The 24409-nt window shown below is 36.8% G+C and overlaps 1 protein-coding gene across 3 annotated transcripts; it reads right to left on the reverse strand.

Annotated features, from left to right (window-relative positions):
• Nucleotides 1–1241: 1241 nt before the first annotated feature.
• Nucleotides 1242–24277, reverse strand: LOC103723539 (polyadenylate-binding protein 1-like). 3 transcript variants are annotated; one of them, XM_039114765.1, is made up of 6 exons: nucleotides 24131–24277; nucleotides 23937–24039; nucleotides 10434–10507; nucleotides 8856–9047; nucleotides 8660–8721; nucleotides 1242–4759 (listed from the first exon to the last, which is right to left on the reverse strand). In XM_039114765.1, the coding sequence occupies exons 1-6, from the start codon at nucleotides 24260–24262 to the stop codon at nucleotides 4711–4713; spliced, it is 612 nt and encodes a 203-aa protein (XP_038970693.1). In that variant the 5' UTR covers nucleotides 24263–24277; the 3' UTR covers nucleotides 1242–4710. The 3 variants fall into 3 exon arrangements, with proteins under 3 accessions (XP_038970693.1, XP_026655940.1, XP_026655939.1); XM_026800139.2 differs by lacking the exons at nucleotides 23937–24039; nucleotides 24131–24277 and adding exons at nucleotides 19066–19121; nucleotides 20079–20424 and having other exon boundaries at nucleotides 10434–10504; XM_026800138.2 differs by lacking the exons at nucleotides 23937–24039; nucleotides 24131–24277 and adding exons at nucleotides 19066–19121; nucleotides 20079–20424.
• Between the last annotated feature and the right edge of the window lie 132 nt (nucleotides 24278–24409).

Raw genomic sequence — 24409 nt, forward strand, 5'->3', positions numbered from 1 at the left:
TGGGTGTCGACTCTTTTTTGTACAATATTACCAATCTATGGGCATAGCTTTCTTGTTCTTTCTACAGACATCTGGCTCAGATTTTAATCTACTTAAGCCAACCATGAAGAGTCCCAACGTGTACTATTTTTTTAAGGACAGCTTAGATGCACCAGAAACCCCTTTTTTTTGGATATTAGTCACATGGGTGGAAGGTTGTCAGATAGAGAGTAGGAAGATCAAAGTATCAGAAATTGACTGTTTCTCCTAGTCTCGAGTTTCTCCATCACTTCAGAGTGTTGGGACACTTTTTGGTATCAATATGTGCACATAGCTTTCTTATACTATCAAAATCCATCTAATCATTGTTGTTGTTGTTGTTCTTGTTGGTGTTCTGCATTTCAGTCTACTTAAGCCATGCAAAAGAAGTCTCAATGCACACTGAAAAAAGTTTTAGGGCCTATTTAGATGCCCCATCACCTATTCTTTTGATATTTGCCTACAGAGGTGAGCCTGCTAGGTAGGGAATAGGAAAACACAAACGTGAGAAATTTAGCAGAGTTTGTTGCTCTGTGTCCTTTGTTTTCCAAAATGTAAAATCCTTCTGGATGGGTGATCTGCAATGTCTCAAGAAATTGTGATTGTGAGATGCCATCTTTTCAAGCCTCCAGGACTCATCAGTTGGGGTTTAGAACAGACTATGTTCTTTCACTTTGCTTCATTTATACAGTTTTTTTTTTTGGACTTTATCTGGTTAATGAGGTTGAAAGGAAACTAGTCATACCATCTAAATGGATTTTGTATAATTGAATGAATTAATTAAACGTTACAAAGTGAACATTAATAAATAGTAGTATCAAGCAGTCCCTAATTTGAAAGCAGTATCTAGTCATCCTGTTGTTATTTTGTTGAGGACTGTTGAAAACATTTAATATGCCAGCAGCACTATCTAGTCATCCTATTGTTATTTTATGCTTTGAGCACTTGAATTTATATCTTTAGGGATGGAAATTGCCTTCTCAAATTATTCCTGTTTACCTGTGCTTTTGTTTGTTTGGTTGGTTGTTGATAGTATAACCTTACTTGTTAGCTGTGCCTAACTACTCCTTTACTCTCCAACTAGGCCTCTTTGAGCTATATCTTACCAAGCTGTCCAGTGATATTGTATTTGCTAGTAACCGAGCATAGCAACATGTACATCTAATGCATCAGAAACCTGTCCACTTGAAGTATGCAAAGGAGAGAGAGTATACCTGTCATCGTCGGGTCAAATTAACCTGATTGATTATACTAACGATTAAAAAATCCGACTTCAATGTTTTATCTATCTGATTCTGCCTGAGTTCTGTTATAAATAATTTCTTTAATCCCACCTTATTACATTCCAGGGGGCACATAAGCCTAGCATCACAATGTCTGAAATTTGTTGCGACTGCATCAGCGATGTATCTCTGTTGGTCTTTCCAAAAGAAACCCATTCTAGCAACCTCAAGCTTATTATCAAAGCGTGCATTTAATGGGTATCTTTCAATTTCTGCTTGTCGCTGAAGTCTGTTATGTCCACACCCAATAAAATCCTGAGTCTGGCAAAAGTAGTTCTCTTGCAACTTCTGTACTCTGCTTCTAGTTCCAAAGATTTTCATAATGCTTCATCTGAAATATTCTCTCTGCATGAACATTGAAGTAGTTCTCTCGCAACTTCTGTACTCTGCTTCTGGTTCCAAAGATTTTCATATTGCTTCATCTGAAATAATCTCTCTGCATAACATCGCAAGTGCATATTGTTGGATGCATAGAGCTATTTTATTGGATGCGTTAACTACACACTTTTGATTTTCTACAAGAATGATCATCTTCAAATCAGGATCCTGGTTTATCCTTTTATCAAATGCATAAAAATGAAAGAGAGTGAAACAAAATAAGTGGGGGAACAACTGATGTGGGACCAAGCATACCCAACGAATAACCAGCGAATAACCGATGTGGGACTAAACATACGCCCGCATAGGTCCTCACAGATCCCAAGTTCTATAACTCATGACCTCATCCGCTCTGATACCATTTAATCATGTATAAGTATTCAAGATCTATCCAGCGAATAATCGATGTGGGATTAAACATACGCCCGCACAGATCCTCACAGGTTCCAAGTCCCTTATATCAAAATAAGGCTTTACCAATTCAGCTAGCAGACACCCTTCACCTTCCTATGAATCTTAATTTTCATGTTTGTGACATGTTCGATAAAAATTATTAGAATTTAATACAATAACATATTCTCTAGTATTACTCTCTTTTGTTTAATATTCTTTAGCTATTAAATGGATCGATTTGAATTTCTAATCACACCTTGTCGTAGTCCATCTAGATGCATGTCACTCTGCTAACTCTGAAATCAAACATCTTTCTACCGAACTACAGTGCAAAAAAGGGTGTTAGGAAGGCAGGTGTTTCAAGGCATGGCTCCAGTGCTAGCTTATTCTGGACTTTGGTAACTTGTTTCATGAGGAATATAGAAAAAGAGGTCCAGGCACAGGCACGGCCAGACTGGTTAATATATTAAAATAAGCAAGCATAGGTAAAAATCTATCTCATAGAATGCTTTCAACTGATGCAAGAGAAAAATAATCCAAACATTAGGTGCCAAAAGCAACAGACATTGTACATGAACATGTTATTAGTACTTTAAGATTTTCATTTTGTTTCCTATATTTTGTCAGTGAGGTTTCAAACTTTTGGTTATTCAACAGGTCACCTTGTGTTTTCCATCAGACCAAAAGTAAGTACTCTCTTTCGTTTGTTGGTTTTGGCCTGCAACCGGCCATTTCCAAGCAACTCCATTGCACTCAAATCATCTCTCTGTGCTCATGCTTCAACTTCCAAGCACATGGTTGCTACATGCTTATAGAGACATACAAAGTCAAAAACTCAAGGTTTCTAAGTAGTTGAGAACTGGATGGTGGCTTCTAATCATACCTATTTTGTGGAGATTATGACTTCAAAGAAATGACAGGGTTTTCAATGGCAAAAGCAAGACCGTCAAGGAGTCCTGCTATTTGACATCTGGAGGTGCTGAAAAGATTGGAGCTATGTGGTAAATTCTAAAGCAGCTGCTGATTTCAAATTCCTTGCTAGTTTGTTCTCAAGCTCAAGTTGACTCCTTTCTCTTCTTCATTTCCTACTTGTTTCTATATCTCATGAAATAAATAAAGGATACACCCCTCTTCTTCTCAAAAAGAAAAAAGAAGCATCACATCCTTGGGTGAAACTGTTCATGATTTCTCACAAAAATTAAAAGATAAAAGAAATCAAACATTATCCTTCCAATATCTATTAAGGTGTCGATGATGGAGTTTATAAGACTCCATCTTGTGATACTAGAGACCAGATTTCGATCTCTAGTTTTACCCAATACAAGGTGGTGTAGCTCTATATCTTCTTCTTCGAAAAATCCAAAAAAAAAGTAGGAGGAAGATGGGGGAGAAAGAGTAAATATCCAAGTAGTTTCAAATCAGAAAGGATATTAAAAATAATCTAGTTCCACTTTCTTTCACATTCTGATCACATTGATTTTTACAGCTAGTGGTACAGAATATGTTTCTTATAGCAAGGACAATGGATTTTAAGACTTTATCGTACATGATTATTTTTATGAGTCTACAATATGTTGAACTTTAATGTGTTCTATTGAGTTTGTTTTGCTTGCTAAATGGGTTAAATCATATCCAAGTGAGCCAAGCCTTATGAAATGCAATTTAACTTTCACATCAACTAGAGGGTACGAATTGGAAGAGTTGGTAAAGTCATTTATCTTGATTCTAGAGACATGGATTGGATCCTGCACTCAAGTCTGATTTTAGCTGGGGCTTCTACATATCCTAATTCTCAATAAAGAAAAATAGCTGACACAATGTGTGTGTGTGTGTGTATTTGTTGTGTGCATGGATCATATACATCATCACATTTATGAAGATAATTAGCTGACACAATATGTGTGTGCGTGTTGTGTGCATGTATCATATGCATCATCACATTGTGCAACAAGGACCAATATAATACAAGGGTGGCCAAGTAATTATCATGTATAGTGATATGACCAAGCCAAGAGGATCTTGTGTCAGCAAGTTGAACTGTCCTTGAGTACTGCTATCGATTAGCTGCTAATGATCACCACCAGCTCATCCAGGATGTGGCAGTAGGGATTGCTGCCAAACATAGAGGCGTCGGCTGCGGTGATCACCGACTTCATCCGGTGATCACCGCTCAGTTCGTCCGGTATCTCTCAGGCTCCACCTCTGCCTAGGCAATCACCGACTCCCACATCCCTCAATGAACTGACCAGTGATCGGTAGCAAGTGTTTTCTAGCTTTTTCCACTATCCTTTCTTGTAACATCCATCATGACTGAAACAAGGCAGGTTATGAACCACATAAAAGAGGGCCAAGTTGCGCTTTCTTGATGCATCAAAGGTGAAACACTCCAGCTGGGTTTGAGCAACTTCTGACATCTAGTTAATAAAAAAGAGAAACATATAACATAACTTATGTTAAAACATATTAGTTCATACTAATCTAGAAATCTGGCTTAATAGGGCAAAGAAAAGTCATGAGTCCCATAATGTTCTTGACACTGGAGCCATCACTTTTAAAGATTCTGGGTCTTCCACATGTCATGCACAGCAACCTGGCGAATGCCACAGTAGAGTTTGCCATGCAGTGATGCATACACCCTTCAGTAGTATGGTCTGTAGCGCATTGCTCGCCTAAACCTTGGAATTTTTCTGTATATGTAGGCGAAAATTGAAAATGTCATATAAGATATTGTATAACATTGTGGAATAGCATACCAAATGTTTAACCAAAAAGGAAATAATAAAGCAAATGCCAGAGTAAATGAGCTTATACTAAAATGACATTCATATATTTGCTTTGCACCGATAAGCTTCTATATGTGGTATTTTTTCATCAAAGAGGGGGGGATGGAAATCCCGTATGACCAGTATCCAGAGGATCACTAGCCTTACAGAGGTGGGGACAAGTGTAAGGTGAGCACAGTTTCAAAAGAGTTGATCTGGACCTTAAAAAGGATAAGACGCAGGAGAATCCAAGAATTGATGCAAATGTCATGCAGAAGAAGAGTTAGCACAAAGAGGGCCCAAGGTGAAAAGGAATGGCAAGAAGTTCCACCAATGCTAGATGGAGAAGGCACTAGCAGAAACAACAAATGTATGTCATGACTTGGTGGGGGAGAATGCCAAAGAGCATAAATTCGAAAGGAGTAGAAGGCATGCAGGTATAAGTTGACATAAACTTCCGTATGGCATGGATTTATGTAACCAGTTGATGGGAGACTGAGGGAGAATTTTTGGAAGACCAAAAATGAACTCGAGAGGTTCCAAAATATTTCTATGATCTGTGAGATGTCAGGAGAATTATAAAGAATCCTAGAATCTTTACAACATTTTGGGCAATTCTTTTAATATGTTGTATACATGAATGATCAGAAGCATATATTTGAAAAAAAAAATCATATTATTTTCAACATTAGATAGTAGCACCATCCAAAGTCTGTAAGGTGGGTTGCAGGTCATGCAGACTCAGGAGAGCAGGTTCATGAGAGACTATTAGGGAAGATTTTGGCAATAGCTTTAAGAATATTTACTGTTACCTAACAAATGAAAGAAAAGAAAAGCAGAATAACAGGAGAAAGAAAAGAAAAGCAGAATAACAGGAGAAGAGAAGAAAATTAATAGTTATCTTCTTTGGTCGGGTTGAGAGTGTTATAGGGAAAGTTGTAAAGGAAGTAGTGCTACATACAAGTTATTGTTATCCACTTGCCTATTGCTTTTTTCTCTCAAAATTACTACCTATTTGAGAAGAATATTTTAGGCCACAAAAAAATGGCAGTTTATTCTTTCCTTACTTTCTCTTATTAAATTTTCTTTGCATTGACATGGTGGAAAGAAGATTTTCTTCTAACTTTTATCTCACTTTCTCAGCAACTACACAAAACCTAGTTAGAAAGAACTTGTTTCCAAGATCTGCCTAGAACTTCCAAACAGCCTAGATAGCATTGTCTTCTTGATGAATCCTGATCTCAGTAGGTGTGGATACCATGAGGATTTTTGACATGTGGAATTCCATCAAAAGCCTTGAATTTTAAAAGAATCTTTTGGTTTCAAACTAACATCAATTATGATGCCAGCTCCCAAAGGATCAGAAATTGTAAGAAGATTTACACAGCAAAATATCAGTTGGCTTCTCACCTCCATGATTTGCAGCTGGCTACCTATTTAAATGTACTACCAGGAGTAAAACCAAAACGCTTTACCATTTCATCAATCTTTCTTTTGTGCAGATTTCTTCTGAAAACAGAATTTCTCAAAATGTTAAATAAACAATCACTTAGAACATTGTTCCTAGAGCTCGCAACAAACCTAGGGAACAACATCTCAGGATATAATTCTACTACCATCTCTCCCTCTAGAAAAGAATTCAAAACGTTAAATAAACAATCACTTAGAACATTGTTTTCTAGAGCTGACAACAAACCTAGGGAACAACATCTCTGGATATAATTCTACTACCATCTCTCCCTCTAAAAGAGAATTCATTACTCTTTCCAACTTCAGTTTCTCTATATACCCAGAAAATCTATATGCTTCTCCATGCAAGCCATTAGATGTATTCATTTTGATAAATTTCCAAAACCACTCCTCATTTTGTATATTAACAAATTACCTAGAGAAGCTCCATTCAGGTCCTGTAAACTCTTATGGCCAAGTTTGGTTCAAAAAGTGGGTACTGGAATGTTGTAATCTAACCTCTGCAGGTTCCAACATTTGCTATGTGCAACAAGCAACCAAATGGCATTTATTATCAGAAATTTTAGCAGAATAAGGCTACATCTGGTTCCTAGGAATAAAAATGAGACAAAATGGAATTCAAAATGGAAAGGTAATAGATCACAAGTGGAATCATCATGTCCAACCCACCATACAGGCACAACAGAAAGAAATGCCTTTGAAAGAATGGTTTGGTTAAGCCAGTTATATTAAGATTTAGAATCAACCTTATGTTGATCTTCTTGAAATGCCATTGCCAAAGGAACAGGAAAATCCACTCCATTGTTTCATTGTTGTCAGATTATGGAATAGAATCAATTTTATGTAATAAGCCATTCCATTACTAACAAAAATTTGTATTCCTTACACCAACAAAAACAAATTAAATAATTAGAAACATTGATTTTATACCATAAAAGCTCCCAATATCTGCTTGATTCAAATCTCTCAAAAATGTTTAGAATAATAAAGTGCCTAGGAGGTGACTATAGGGGGCGAGTGGTTGAAAAGATTGTCACCCTAAGTTTCCATCTACTAAGGTGTTATGTCATTCCTTATTCTGATTGCAAGTTGACAGCCCCTTCCGAATATGTAAGCAAACTTTTTTTTTGCTTTCTAAGTTTCATGTTTCATTATTGTCTTCAGCTGGTAAAAGTATCCCAAACACTAACATCTAACAATAGTCCACTTCTTATATTAATACAATATCTCTCATGCATTAATTAAGCATGTTATAACAAAAGCAAAATATCCCATACATTATCTCCATATTTACCATCCGTCTATGTTACATATTATACATCTATAAAATAAAATGCACAACATTATACCATCTATAAAATACGAGCATGTTTACTTTTTTGAACATAAACTACAAGAACTTGCGTATCAAATAAAAATGTTATGATTAGAGCTACCTGACTTTATACCATGGCACTTCAGAAACCACTATTTGGTGTGAAAATATATTAAGGCTACCTTGGCTTTATGCAGGGTAGGCAAGAGGCTGCATTTGCCTACACAGTCTCACACAGTCTTACAAATCGCTTTTAGGAATGAAATTCTGCTAGCTTAAAGATCACATAATGGATTCCTGTGAGTATCCAGATGAAATTGAAATTGTGGGAATGGCAAACTAGTTGCAAGTTGCAACCAACTTTATAGTAAAAGTAGAATAAAGCATCAGAGTATGTTTTGTTCCTAGTGATTAAAACTTAAAATCATCACAAAGTTCTCCTTTCAAGTATTTCCACTAAACTTTGTAGAGTTCATAAGCCCAAAATCATATCTTATCTTGTTTTACCTTTTAAATTTCTTCAAATGAATTTTTTATCATCACATCCAGCAATCCAGAACAAACCTATGATTTATAGTTGAACCTTAACTCTTTATATAGTTTTATCCGGCATTCAATCTTAGTGTCCAACCTTAGAATCATACATAATCAGCTCTATTGGACTGTAAGCTCTGATCAAAACTTCAATGCTGTATTCCACATCAGTGCAAAATATTAAAGGAAGTCATTTCAAAAGAAGGAAACTGAAAGCATTTAAGTAGCAGAGTCAGCCTGGGATTCTCAACTCTGTGCTACTCTGGCATCCATACGTGTGAGCTGTAATCCTATGATGTTAGTCTTAGAGTTTAACATGAACAAGTATTTTTTAGGCTTGAGGCCAAGAGAAATGGTAATGACGATTTGTGTGCATGAGAGCATTGCACAGGTGCCCTGTGAACTCAAAATTTGATTTTTAAAAAAAATAAAAATACATGAAAGCAGTCTTCTTCTGAGCATGCAAAAGCATATAAAGCCACGAAAGCATGAGAAAAAAGGCTTACCCATAACCAAAAGGACCCCAGTTCTGTTTCATTCCTGGAATGTTGGTTCTTTTAGGCAACACCTGCTAGTCCAAACAATTTTTATAAAGGTTATATAGCAAACCTGTTCTCTTTTAGGTGGCACCTTCACCGCATCCAAGCAAGTTTTTAAAAAAGTCATATAATAAAGCTATTCTGTTAAGGAATTACGACAAACCCTCAATGGACGACCATGCAACTCTGTTTCATTCAATAAGAGAGCATTCTGAACAGCATCTACTTCTGCAAACTCCACATATGCATATCCCTTGGGCTGGCCGAAGATGTCAGACAAAATTGTTACTCTGTTTACTGTGCCACAAGACTGGAAGTGTTGTTGAATCTCCTCGGGATTGCAAGCATAATCAACCTGGCAAAATGTGTTGCTCAACTATTGGATGACTAATAATAATACTGTAATTTTGATTTGTTTACAAATGTATAATCTGATAGACTTTGAGATATTTGTCTTAATAATAGCTACGAAAGTACAACGAATTAATGCTCTTGCACGATACATTAACCATTACAATATTTATATCATACATCAAAAATTGTTCCTTATAACTTCTCTGCTAAAAATTAATCCTTGTTTTAGAAACTGCCGCTTCCAACTTATTATGCCCTAGTATACCACTTAGTATCACCCTTCCTAGTCAACATGGGGAACAAAAGATAGCATAAATATCTTGAACAAGCTGAAAGTTACTTCCTCAAATGAGTATAAATTTCATTGCTATGTCTGAAAACAGAGTGAACTACCAAAAATCAATACTGGGCCACCAACTTATCTGAAGCTACATTTTACATTGCACTGTTTGTATTTCATAATTTATGGCACCTGACCAAAAGGAAAACAATTCAATGATAAGATGACGGCATTTCTTGGTGTTTTCATAGAAAAACTTGTCCTGATGACCTTTCCTTGTACATTGAGAGCTGTCATCAGTAATTACATGCGTAAAGATGTACATAATCCTAAGAGTATCAAAACTCAAACTGATCACCTATCACATTTTTACAGTTGTCTTCCACTGGTATCTTAATATTAATGCGACTTGCAGATCCATTTCTCAAATCATTTCTATATTGTTATTAATCTCACTCGACTATTATCTATCACATGGTCCACTCATCTGAACAAATTGATAACCTAATTAGATCTCCACAAATGCTTTCTCATTGATATTAGTTACCACCAACTTGAATTTAAAGCGAGCAATTTTAATTAAAAGCATGCTACATGTAATATGATCAGTAAATCAAAAATTACCATTTGAGAGTGAGTAAAAGCTCAGGTTATTTGCATCATGCATTTCAGAACCAGTGAGTCACATAACAGGAAGTGTTGTATAATAATATGGCCTGCTAAATGGATCCTCCAATTAATGGACAACTTCAACATCTTCAAATTAAATTAAGCACTATAAATATTGAGACCAACTCGAAAAGAGTGAGTTTAAAGAAGCTAAAAAGGGCAAGAATATGCTCAGCGCGCGTGCAAACAAGTTACAGCTCTCCCTCCCTCTCCCATTTCCACTCTCCTTTTGCATAAAGCTTGTGAGCTTTATATATGCTTTTGTCAGTTCAGACTCATTTATGGAAAGGTAGTTCTTGTGCATAACCTATATATTTTACCCCTACTTTTAAGACAATTCTCTTTATGCAATTTTGAATTTGAGAATAAATCAATCTCAAGGACTAAACTACATAATGGAAAGCTCTGTGATGAAGAAAAAATATTAGAAAGCCTTACATTGCCAACAAAGATGGAACGGGAATCGATTTCCTCTTTTTCAGGAAGGCCGATAGAAGCACCAGATGAATCTTCTAACATGTTTCAACCACAACAAAGAATACATGAAAACATAAAAATTAAAATAGGACCTCATCAATCATCCAGCAAAGAACTTAAATCAGTAAAAGAGAAGAGAATATCGCATATCATAGAAAATGCATGAAACATAGTATCATAGTGGGGATTGCAAATCCATGAATGTAAAAACTAAAAAGTATAGAGGTAAAACATGCAACTAACAGAAAGTGCAGCACAACCAATCTTTTTTTGACACTTAATGCAACATTCATGCTTGTCAGAATATATCAAATGGGTTATATTTATATGTCAAGTTCCAATTAGATGGTGACAAAAGCCCAGGGCTGGATGGTTCTGCTATATGTTTCTATTGTCTCTTCTGAGGCGTGGTTAAAAAGGATTTCTTCACTATATTTTCCCAACTTCATTCTCATAACTTAGATCTGGTTAGAATAAATTATGCTATTCTGGCCCTTATACCTAAAAAGGAAGTTGCCTCCTCACGGTCGGACTTTTGACCAATCAACCATATTCACAGCTGCATTAAGATTGCCTCAAAAGTGTTAGCTAATAAGTTGATACCGTGCATACATTCATTGAACAATCTTCATCAAAGTAAAGATCAATTATGGACAACATACTATGTGCCCCAAACATCTTCAACGTTAAAAAGTTGAATGTTGAAGGATTGATATGCAAAATAGACTTTGAGAAAGCTTTCAATAAACTAAATTTGAAGTTCTTGATCAACATTTTGAAATATGAAGGGTTTCCTGGTACATGGATTCAATGGGTACAAGACATAGTATGCTCTAGCAAAATTGCGATAAATGTTAATGGAGAATTTGGCAACTGGACTTCTTGCTCTAGGAGTAAGGCAAGATCACACTTCATCGTTATTCCTCTTTGTTGTAGAAAGTAAACCCACTAGGCAAGATACTTCATCATGATGAAATAAAAAATTTGGTTAAAGGGCTTGGCAATCCTTGGATACAAGGCAAAGTCAAAATATTTCAATGGTGGATGCCATATTAGTTTTCACCAAGGTAAGTAAAAAGACTGTTAGCAACCTTATATTGATCTTGTACTGCTTGAACTTATTTTTTGTTTGGCTATTAACTATCAGAAATCTTCCATTACCTATTAGGGTGCACAATCGAACAAAAAAGGTTTTGCTTCTTGGATGAATCGTAATATCAAGAATCTTCCTTTATCCTACCTTGGATTGTCGCTAACAGCCGGCAAACTACCAAAATCGACTTGGACACCTTTTATTTCTAGGGTTGATAGACAACTTGATTCATGGAAAATGAAATTCCTCTCCATTAGGAGATGATTAACATTGATTGATGTGATTCTATCAACTCTTCTGCAATACATGTCGATTAACAAGCTTCCATTATTTGTCACTTAAAGTGTAGATAGGTAAGGACATTCCTTCCTTTGGAAAGGCTCCACAATTGCCTCTAGTCTTAGGGCCGAAAAAGGATCAAATATTGGAGATCGGTATATTCATACACCTATCCATTTATATTTGGTGAATATGGATGTGGATACAGATATTAAGCGGATGCAAATTCTTATCCATATTTGTTTAAAACAAATATGGATACATATCAGATATTAAAGTATGAAAATAAATAAGGATATAAGTCAGATAGTTAAACTTTATGACCATAAAGTCAATGATATCATTAAATAGAAGGTAAACTAAGTCAATAACATGCTAATATGGTCATTTATTTCCCTCAAAGTTCATGAATGATATTCAAGATTAAATAGGATTACAAAAAGAACTAGATATTTAGACATGGATTGGATAATTGTCTATCCATATCCATATCTTTTTTCTTTAACGGATATGGATATAGATATGGATATTAGTCAGATGGCAAATTTGTATCCATATCCGGATAGATTTAGATATGAAAATAGATTGAGACGGATATCACCCAATCCACTTTCAACCCTATCTGGTCTAGCATGTCTAGTTAACTAGAAAATAGACAATGAACGAACTTGGGTGTCAAAACTTGGAACAAGTTAATATGTCTCTCTTGCCTAAGTGGGCATGAATATATTTGAAGTGAGACAGAGGTGTTTGGAGATCTTAAATTTTCTGTGCATATCACAAAAAAATTAAAATGGCATCTCATTGGACGCCTTAAAAGAGAATTTCTCCCTTATGAACAATTATTCTCTCTAGTTTGCCTCTCAATTGGAATAGACTGGCATCTAAGCTTGGGAATGGTTGTGATATACATTTATGGGAAGACACATGGTTGGTGGATACTGTATTGAGCATGCTCTTCCCTAATCTTTATGGCCATTGCAGGAAGAAACTTGTAACGAAGGCATCTCAATGGAGTAGATGCAACTCAAAATGGAATATCAAGGTAGCGCAATCCCTACCCAGTTTGACTATGCACGATGCACTTATGGAAAGTAAGATGCATCCAACTTTCCTTGGAAGTTCATGCATAAGTTTGTGGATTGGGAGGCCTCAATTGCCCTTCTACAAAAAACACTCCAGAAATCTCTGGTACCTCTCAAGGATCTTCCTCTAGCTACGTTATGAAAAAAAAGATCAACACAAGAGCCAATCTCAAAAAGAAAATCGGAAAAAAAACACTAAGGTTGTCCATTTTGCAATGATATCAAAGAAAATTTGGACCATCTTTTTGTTAATGGTACCTTCATTAATCAGCTTTGGTCCAAACTTCTACACAACTTAAACATACCTAGCCTGCCAGCCAACTTTCAATCATTATGGACCTCATGGAGAGCTGCCAATGTATTGAAAGATCTAACGGAACCTTCTTATGGCTTTCAATCTCTCCAAAGATCAGTCCATTTTAAGTAACAGCAATAAATAATGATTTGTCTACTCATCTACAAGTTGGGATAGCTGTAGTGCGTTCTTCTACATGGGGCTTTCCAAGGTGGTTTTTGCTCTCTTTTCTTTCCTATTCTAGTTATTTTATTCTATTAGTATATTTAGGAGCTTTTGGCCTTCAATTCCTTATATTAAAAAAGGAAAGTTCTTATCCATGCTGAAACTCATCAACTTCAATATAAAGTGTCATGAAGATCCTCTCTAATTCATTGGCCAAAAATATTAACACTTCATGTAACAGAATTTAAAATGTTTCAAAGAATCATGGCCATTACTTTGTAAGCTTCTTCCCTTAAGTTTTAACCTACTATTTTTTTTCTTCATGCGATAAATAGTCTTTTGGTCCATTCATACTCATGATTGCACTTGTTGGGATGCCTTGCAAATTGAGAGCAACCTTAGCTGGAAATCATGCATAAGAAGGGGATATCGCTTAGGGCAAAGACCACATACTATGGAACCAAACCTGCCTTCTTAGTATATTTGCTATATATTTCATACTTCTTTATTTAATGACTTTTGCTATGTACATTGCAATTTTGCAAGATAGTATAATCTAGTGGTACATGATTGTGCTACAAGCTTTCTTGGGGCCTTTCACATGAATTCAATTTGTAAAAGTTTTGATATTATAAAGCTCTAGAGAAATAGTAAATTACATTTCTTATAAATTCTCATAATATCATCCAACTTGAACAAAATCACATTATTGTGGTAACTTTCAAGCATTGTCATTACTTCTCTTATATGAGTACGGTAGTCAGAGGAGCAGAGCAACTTGAGCACAGCTCGGACATGGCTTGAGAAAAGCTTGAATCACGCTTGGAATGAAGCTAAACAAACCAAGATTGAATCGGCAAAACAGGCTCAAATTCAAGCCAAGCCAAAGATCAACCAGTTTGATCAAGTTTGGCTCAAAAAGGCTCGCATATATTTGATTTATATATAATAGATCATCGGTTAAGGTTCTAGTTGGTGCATTCATTTTATTCTTTGGATCAATTAAATGTTAATTTAGGGCTAAGCCAAGAATTGAGCTTTCAGTCAAGCTTGAACCATGTTTCATATAATCTTGAACTAATTTCAGCTCAATTTAGGATCGTCAAGCTAATCAAATAGGCTTGCATTCAGCTCAATTCAAAATTAAGCTCAATTAATCTTGAAATAAAGGGTAAACAAATCAACCTCGATCCCACCCAAGCTCGATCAAGCTCAGTAGATTACACCCTTGAATATGAGCCACCAAATATTCTTATATTGTTATGTCAACAATGACCTTGGCTCTTTTCATATTTATAAATTAAGGTGCCTATTGCATCAATTTAAATGATTCGCATTAAGGTTCTTACCATCATCACCCAACATTTGCTCAGATGGGATCATCTCTTGCCACTTAAGCAAGAGGCCGGGAGTTTAGTTCCCTTTAGAGTCAGCCTTGAAAGGGTGGGGCACATATAGGTAGAATGTAGGATTAGCCCCTCCTAAACTTTTAAAAAAAAGGTTTCTTATCATCAATATCTCTATATAGAGTAAATTTTTAACGGTAGGACCCATATATCATATATTTACACCCAAAGTTTGCTGAACCGGAACTCAGTCCCATACTATACCATGTTGAAGCAAACTAATAATTTTTTTGAATTTTTTGAACTAAAGTCGGCGAATGGTTTGCCAACTTCATTATAGCAAAGTCAACAAATTGTTTGCTAACTTCAGTTCAAAATCAGCAAAAAATAAACAGGATGGATCCCCTGTTTCATTTCGAAATAGTGGGATCCCTATTTCAAAATGAAATAAGAGGGGCTTCCCAAGCCCTCTTTCCCTCTTTTCGAACACTTTCTCTCATCCTCTCTCTCGGCCTCCCTCTCCCTTCCTCCCTCCTTTCCTCTCCCCAACAAAGTTGGCAAACCGTTTGCCAAAGATTGTTGAACCGGTACCGAGTACCATACCGATTAGCGCCTGGTCCGGTTTGGTACTGGTTCGAACCGGACGGAACTATCCGATTTTGTCTAGTTCTGTCTAGTACGGGGCCGGAACCGTTTTCTATAAGCAAACCAATCCGGTCAGGGATCGGGTCGGCCCGGTTCAGCAATCCTTGCCGTTTGCCGACTTTAGTTCAAAATCGGCAAAAAAAAAAAAGGATGGATGCCCTATTTCATTTCAAAACAGAGAATCCTTATTTCAAAATAAAATAAGGGGGACTAACGAGCCCTTTCTCCCTCTTTCTGAGCTCTCTCTTTCTCATCCTCTCTCTCTCTTCCTCTCTCTCCTTCTCTTTCTCCCTCCATTTCGTACCGACATAAGGAATCATGCCTGTAACCGACTGGTCTAATTCGGTATGCCTTGAACTGGCCGGTTTAGCACGATACAGCAAACCATGTTTACACCTTTCTTTTTAGTCAATACACCCCTCCATATAACAAAGAGAGGAAGAAGCATATTAAATAGAAAGAGAGGGAGAGAGATAAAATTTACTCCAAATATGCTGATCACTAGTGTCACACCCATCCATCAAATGTTCCCTTGTTTAGAGTAAAACCAAGACTTCAGGGGTCAAGCATAATGGCTAGTATTGACTAGTAACCAACATTTGACCCACCCAACATTGATACTAGGCACCCCTCCCCCTCCCCCCCAACAAAGTTTTACTTGGTACACCTTTTTCTTTTCTTTCCCGTTTAAGTCAATTAGTGTTGATCTGTGCCCTACGTTATGTTTTACTTACATGATACCTTGCCTACCAACTGCCCACGAGGATGCCTTAGCACGTGATTGTTTGAGCATCCATGGCATGCCATGCTAGTCGCCAATTGGTTTGTTTATCAACCAAGCAATACAGGTTTTATTGCCTTAAGGAAGAGGATTTCACAATTTCCATAAAAGTGACATAGTTAATAAAGAAGAATCAAGAATAAAATAACACACTAAAAGAGAAATATAATTAGGATACAAGGATAAACCTTCCTCATGATGAATAGTTTAGAGGAAGAGAAAAATCGGGATGTAAACTTCTCAACAAGTCTAATCTCCACTAGGACGGGTTCTATTCAATACACAGTGGCAGTAATGAGGGCGGGATGGACCACAACTCTTAGGAACGAAATCGAGAAATTCTTCATGTGGACAAAGGAACAACTTCAACCTCCACTCTTTAGGGTCTGGATAGATCTAGGTACAAGGCATTAGATATGTTGGTTAATTCATTTTGAAAAAGTAATCCTATAGGGTAGAAGGCAATGATTAATCCCTCCTAAGCTCACAAAACATATTCTTATCATTAATATCTCTAGGGCCCATATATCATATACTTATGCCATCCTCTTTGATAGGTGCACCCCTCTATATAACAAAGAGGAAAAGCATATTAAATAGAGAGAAAATTTACTCCAGATATGTTGATCACTAGTATCATAGCCATCCATCAAATGTTCCCTTCTCCTGAATAAAACCAAGGCTGTAGGAGTCGAGCATAATGGCTAGTACTGACCAAGAACCAACACTCGATACCACCTGACATTGATCCTAGCACCCCCCCCCCCCCAAAGTTTAACTTGGTACACCTTTTTCTTTTCTTTCCAATTTAAGTGAATAGGTGTTGATTTATGCCCTACATCATGCTTTACATACCATGATACCTAACCAACCAACCAACCAATGATCGGTTCTTGTTTGTGCACCAACTTCTAAATCTTTGGATAAAGCATTTATAGTCCACATGCCAAATACTAGTAAAATTATTCCATCCACAAGGATGCCTTAGCACGCGATCGATTTATGCATATGCGGCATGCCAGGTCAATTCTCTTGCAAATGGTGGTGCTAGTCGCTGACTGGTTTGCTTAATAACCAAGCAATACAATTTTATTTCCTCCATGAAAAGGGTTTTACAATTTCCATTGTTAAGTGAGAAGAAATAAGAATACACAAGACAACCAAAAGAGAAATATAATTTTTTGGTATTATTGATAAAGAGAAGAAATAAAAGGACATAACACACCCAAAAGATGCAAGGATTAACCTTCATCACGAGGAACACTTCAGAGGGAGACACGAATCAAAACATGAACTTCTTAGCATGTCCAACCTCCACTATAAGGGGTTGCTTTCAATACACAATAATAGCATGCTAACAAGTTGGACCACCACTCTTGGGAACATAATCGAGCAATTCTTCACATGGAGTGAGGAACAATTCGGACCTCCACTCTCCAACATCTCGAAGAAGGCATTGGACCTGTTGATATATTGGATGAAGTTGTGTTGAACAGTGATCCTCTGGTGTTGTGCTCTTGCTGGCTTTCTAAGGCATATCAAAATATCTCTTAGATTAAATATGGCCTTAGGTCATTCTATGGTACCTTCCTTGATCAACCATAGCCCCAAGATTATTTCACTTCACCCCTTGTCAAGTTGTTGGTGATGCCATCATTGTGAGCTAATCTCCCTATTTCAAGAACCAGATAGGCATGTTTAGTTTACCAAGCCAGCATTAATGGAGGATCTTCCATCTGTACACCTAGGAAATCATCCACATCATTCGCTTCGTTATTTGATTGATTGTCATGCCTCACCTCCTGCATAGATCTCCTGCGGAGTGGGAATGTTGTTAGTTTAGGTTTTATCGTTGTCCAACTAAATTGGAACTATAACTCGATGCAACGAGGCTTTCATGCCAGTATTCTCATTTAACGGATTTTTCTCACTCTTGTGAAATCAATAGGTTCTTCTAATTTCAAACCAAGATTCGTCGTCTCGGTACCGGTACCATCTTGTAGTGTCAGTACGCAGTACAGTACGAGACAGCGAGGTGTACCGAGTATCGGTGCAGTACGAGTCTACGTACCAGTTTGGTATTGATATAGTACGGTGCATTCGTTACAGTACGCTCGGTACGGTATAGAGCCGACTAATGCAGCAATCCTTATTTCAAACACTTACAATTTCTTTTGAAACAACCAAATAGGGTTAGATTAACTACTATGCTATAATTTTGTCAAATTGATTACTCTACAAAAAAAAAAAAGAATCAAACTAACAATGACAAAAGAAATTATCTTACATTTATTATTATTGATGCTTATAGGTGCTCCATCAATGACCTTATTTCGCTAGAGAAAATAAAGGATAATAACTTTCCTTTTCTTTTACAAACACATATTTATAGAAAAGAAGAGCATAGATTACTTAGTAAGTGAAATTACTTACCATCTGCTATATCCTCCTCAGATGCAAAAAAAGTACTATAAAAGTAATACCAAGGCATACTTCACTGATAGTTTTTCAAGGTTTCCAAAACCTCAGCGAATAGCCGAGACCAAGATAAATCAAGAGCTTAATTTATCTTGGCCAATAAGGTAAGTGAAAAAATTTGGTGAGAATCAAAAGTTTTAAGACCTCGACAGATATTTACAAACAAAGATATTGGAATCTCAGCCAATATGAAAAATCCAGGATCAAGAACTATATTTTTAAGCATTGATTTCAAGATTTATTAAGTAAAAGTCTATTTACGGAGGGCAAAAAAAGTGACTGAAAGATATCGGCCAATATAAATGTAGGCCAATATCTTAGGTTTCATCGTATTATATCGACCAATATAATAGGACCAACATTTGTATATGTCATTCAGGAGTTGCTTGATACCAATACAAACAAGAACTCGGTTGAGACAAAAACCTTCATTTTGTTGCCAAGTCGAGTTGGTGAAGTCATTGGTGGTGATGCCCAATGACCTGGATTCAAACAATATAGGGTAAACCCCTCCCGTTTGTTTCAAAAAAAGAAAAGAAAAGAAAATCAGTTTTGTGGCTTGCCAAGCTAAAAGCAGACAAAATTAGGTAAATTTCTTTAATCTATTTCAGCCTATTTTAAAGGAAACCAGATTGTTTTGACATGATTTTGGATAAACCACTTGTATTTCACCTGAAGCACAAGGAAATCACCACGGCTATGAATGCCATTAGATATAGAGAGAAAGAAAAATCCAGTAGCAACCCTTGTACTTTGACCAAGTCACACTTGGACCCCTTTTGGTTCAAAAAGCGCCAGATAAATCCACCAAGTCAGATATCAGACCAAAATTGGCTCTTCTATCCATCTTCTCACTAACACCGTTGACAGAAATATTCAAATGACCAAAATCCCCCTACCAATATTATCCGCTTCTTCCTCCCAAATTATTGTCCTTGCCCTCGCCCATGGCTCTGCTTCCTAGAGGACCCATGCTTCGAGGAGACACAGGTGCTCCCAATTCTCACTCTCCAAGTCCCCATCCTTGCCACTGGTGCCCCTACCCCTCTCAGCCTCTGCCCCACCATTACCAATGCTGACCACTCGACCCTCCCCACCTCTCCTCGCCAGTCGCCACCTCCTCTGACTCCAGCCCAAATATCAATCGAACACCCCTGGATGTATTTACTGTAACGCTTGGAAATCATGGAGGATTTCATCATCTCATCCAACTTTGTTATTAGTATCTTTCTCTATTGGTTGTTTAAGAGAGTGAAAAGGAATGTTAAAAACCAAAAATGGATGGGGGATTTAAATATCTCTGTCGTAAAAATCTAACTTGAGAATAACAAAGCAAATATACTTATCACCACCACGACAGGGGATACTCTATTCTTCTCTTGGGCAAGACAAAATGAGATGGGCATGAACTTGATGTAATCGGGGATTGAGCGGCTGACCTTGTGTAGGGGCGTCGGCGATGGGAGAGAGGACGGGGGTCATCGCCAACCTCTTCGAGTTTGATGTCTATGACCTCCATCGAGCTCACAGCGGTCCCCTCTAAACCTCACCTCCACCGCCTCCTCGTCTCCACCTCCGTCCTCACTGTCGACGACATCTACCGCTCCCTCGACCTCTCCAACCGCAAGAAGAAGAAGAAGAAGACCAGGCCCACCCAGGAGCACGAGCCCCACCCACCTGCTGGGCTGGTGGTGGAGAAGGGACGGTGAGCATGTCAGGGCCCTCGACCGCCTCAAAGAGGCTATCGCCACCGCCACCGCCACCGCCAGCTTCGACTCCTCCCACCCGGAAGCTCTTCGATGCCCTGGAGACCGCCCTCGCGAAAAACTAAAAAGCCATCTGCTAAAGATGCGAACTTTCTTCCGAAAGATCGAATCTTGCAGCTCTTCGTCGAGTGGATTCTTGTAATCAAGCTAAAAGGAGAAAGCTTAGGTTTTTTCGCATGCTGAAATTTTTCGGATGACGATCCCATCATCCATTGTGGCCGTAAATCCTATTTTGTAAAGGCATTTTAGAAATTTTCAAGATTTAGATACTCACGCAACAGTCACGTGACTTTTACAAACATACGGGCTCTAGAGATGCATGGAAATTGGAAGGGCACTCCAAATTAAAGATAATAACGTCATGGTTCAATCTAAGAATTTTTTTAAAGCAAAAAGGGTCCAAGTGTAACCACTTCTCTGCTGCCTTTTTTTCTAATTTCCTACACTTTGGCTTCAAAGATATGTCCGGTATAGGAAGATGATGCATGACCATATCATAATTATTTTGCCAAAATAAGAATTACCAATGTTGAACACTTGAAAAGCATATAAGATAAACAAATAATATGCTAAAAGAATTTTCCTCATTGTATTCTTAAAATTTCCCTTAGCTCCTGCTAATTTCGGTATTAGAAACTTAGTCGAAAAAGCTAGCTAAAAAATGTTCCAAAACTATATTCTTATGAACACCATTTTGTAATAGTTCATACCAACTACAATATTTTATATTGGTGATCGACCAATATTTGATACACATCTCAATACTATATCATACCGACTATACCAACACATGTTTGTTGGTGTCACATATGCTATAATACGACATATGACTAGTACCATACTGTACCAACCCAACTAATATAAGAAATGGTACTGAAAGTTTACGCCTTACTTAGGTTTGAAGAATAGAGATCAAGTTAAACATTGCTGGTATCTCACCATTAAAAAACAATTATAGTAAACATATGGTGTATCTTCGTTTCATTTAACAATGTCAATAACTCTTCAGTAACATTACTAGATCATGTCTTTCCAGTTTATTGTAATATTTTCAAGATGTCACTTTCCATACCACATTCTAGTATAAGAGCTCAAGGTAACATACTCGAGAACTGAGAATTATCACCTATGTATGATGTATGATCTTTTTTCCCCTCTTCTGAGGGAAATCATATCTGATCATTTTGAACTACTGATCATTTTGGAACAGATGGATATGCTGTTAGACACCATTTGGTTGTAGAATTGTGAAACTTGGGATAGTTATTCCTTTCCCTTCGTAATCTTTCTTATTTGTCAAATGTGTCTGAATTTAGTTTAGTAAGATAGAATTAGTAGTTAATTGGTGCCACAAATTCCCCATTTCTCTTTGATTAACTAATTCATCACAGTGTAGGAGACCGAGTCTAGTCCAGATCAAGATAAGGGGCATTTGGCTGCAATTGGCCCCTTATCCCCACTCAGATAAGTTCTTGCAGTCTGTACCTTGCTCTCAGAGTAACAAACTCAACAAAGAACATTTATATGAAGATAATGACTGTGCTGAAAGGATGGCATTTTGAATCTTATTATGTTGGTATGCATCAGACTCCAAAAGGATCTTAATGTAAGCATTTTGAATGTGAAGCTCTACTGGTTTCAGGAAGACGTTTCCATTTGAGCATATTTATTAGAACAGTTGATTTGTTATTCTGATGGTTTATCACATTGTTTCAACTATTGTATTTTATTGAGTAGATGCTAGAAAAATGTCTGATTGGGTAGACTTAGGCAATTAATATTTGCAATGTCTGGGCTGAGATATTTCTGTTGTGGGCTATGCTTGTTATTGGACTGTTGGACTGGTTGGGCTTGGAATTTTGTGTTGTTGGGTGGTTTAGTTAGTAGGGCTGAAATCGAATCCGATATGGAACGGATACTAGCATATCTATATTATTATTTATTTTATTCAACGAATATAGATATAGATATGGATGTTGGTCAGATGCAAAAATTTATAACCATATTTGTTTCAAATGAATACGGATACAAATTGAATAATGAAAGTATGGATATAAAAATTAAATTTAGAACCACAGAATCAAAGATATTACTAAGTGGATGATAAATCAAATTAATAGCATATTAATATGATCATTTATTTTTCTTTAAAGTTCTTGAGTGCTATATAAAATTAAATAGGGTTATAATAGAATCGAATATTTGGATACAGATCGGATAATTGTCTATCCATATTCATATCCTTTTTTATTGATGGATATGGATACAAATATGGATATTAGTCGGATGCTTAAATTTCTATCCATATTCAAATAGATTCAGATATGAAAATAAATCCTCCACTGCTGTTCACTTTTCTTTTTTCCTAGTTTTTTCCTTGCATTTTCTCTTACCCCTTCCTAGTTTTCTTTATCTTTTTTATCCATTTCATTTCTAATAAAATATATGGTGGTCTTTCCGACCATTTTGCATTATTTAAAAACAAAACCCAAAAGTATTTTTTATGTTGATTTAGTTCCAGGATCTGGATCCAACTCAACTCAAGTGGACTTGATTTCAGATTTGCTAGCATTTTGAGTTTAGATAGAGGATTCGGATGACCGAGAGTCCACCTTTTCGCTTACTGCCTAACTAAAGCTAGCAATCAATCTTTGTCTTCAGCGAAAGAGGCGAGCAGTTTGGGCTAGGTTCATGACACGATAAATGGATGCAAGTTCACATAATTCATTTGTAACTCCCATGTCTTATTTGCAAGGCAAACTCTATTTGGGGAAACAAAATAGGTGCTCCATAGAAACATCATTAAATAGCTTGCTTTCCAACTTATATCAAGGGCGGATTTTTAACTTTTACCTGCGTAAGCAGCCATGTCAGTTGGGCGCTACCAAACAAAATTGGTTTGGAAAAGAGTTTTTGCTTTCTTATAAAGCCACAAATGTCTATCTTTCATATTTCTTCTGGTTTTTCATAGAGGTATTTTGAGAAGCGCTTCAACAAAAAAGCTCTTTGAGGAGATGCATTTCACTTGTTTGATTTTTGAAAGAAAAAAAAAGGAAAAGCATGGAAGGCACTTTTAAATGTACCTGGTTTTAACAAGGATGTATTTAACTCTAATTAAATCCGGCTTTCTGGAGTTTGTGATTCACATTGGAAGCTTCAGAATGAACCACAAAATCATATTTCAGATTTAGTCTAGGTTTTTAATGAGTTATCTAAATCTAAATGCACTATTCCATTTGCACCTCCAACAAGAAATTAATGTTTCAGAAATAGAGTAGGTGCTAGTTATAGGGATACCCCAAAAGCTAGTTGTTGTTCTAGCTTCTTCCAAAGGTAGTTCTTTACCTTTCCCTTGTGTGATAAAGGCTTTTTATTGAGCACTACCATACAGATTTTTTTTTATCTTTCTTAAGAAGTGCCAGTAAAAGATATATCTATATCTATATCTCTATCTACTAGAAGTTTGTCTAAAACAAAATGCAGTCATAGAATAACTGAAAAAAATGAAAAGAGGTGGTAAAGATAAGATACCTCCGGCGATGCCCATTTCCTTCTCGACCTTGGCCTTCTTCTCTTGGAGGATGCGAGCCTCCTTGTTGAGGTCGCTAAGCCTCTTCTGAACATTCTCTAAGATCTGCAATATATTGCACCAATCTAGTCTATCAAAAAGGAAAGGAAAGCAAACTAGAAAGGAAGAAAGAAAGAAAATAGCCAACTAGCCTAACCTTTTTGGAACTAGTTGGCTCAGACTCATTTTTAACGGGGATCATATCTTCATCAGCTTCCATGATGGCCTCTTCCGGGATATCTATGCCGTAAACTTCATACTCTTTTTCTTGCTGCTGCGGAGGATCCATCTCTTCTCTCTGCTCTCCAACTATCTTCGCCTCTCTCTCTCTCTCCGTAAGCCTATAAGAAGCGCAAACTATATAGAGAGAGACACATCTAAACAAGTAGGGTATTTCAAGAATAGGCTAAGAGAGGTTATGCTCCTCATTTATTAC

This window comes from Phoenix dactylifera, chromosome 17 (genome assembly GCF_009389715.1).
Source record: "Phoenix dactylifera cultivar Barhee BC4 chromosome 17, palm_55x_up_171113_PBpolish2nd_filt_p, whole genome shotgun sequence".
NCBI lineage: Eukaryota > Viridiplantae > Streptophyta > Magnoliopsida > Arecales > Arecaceae > Phoenix > Phoenix dactylifera.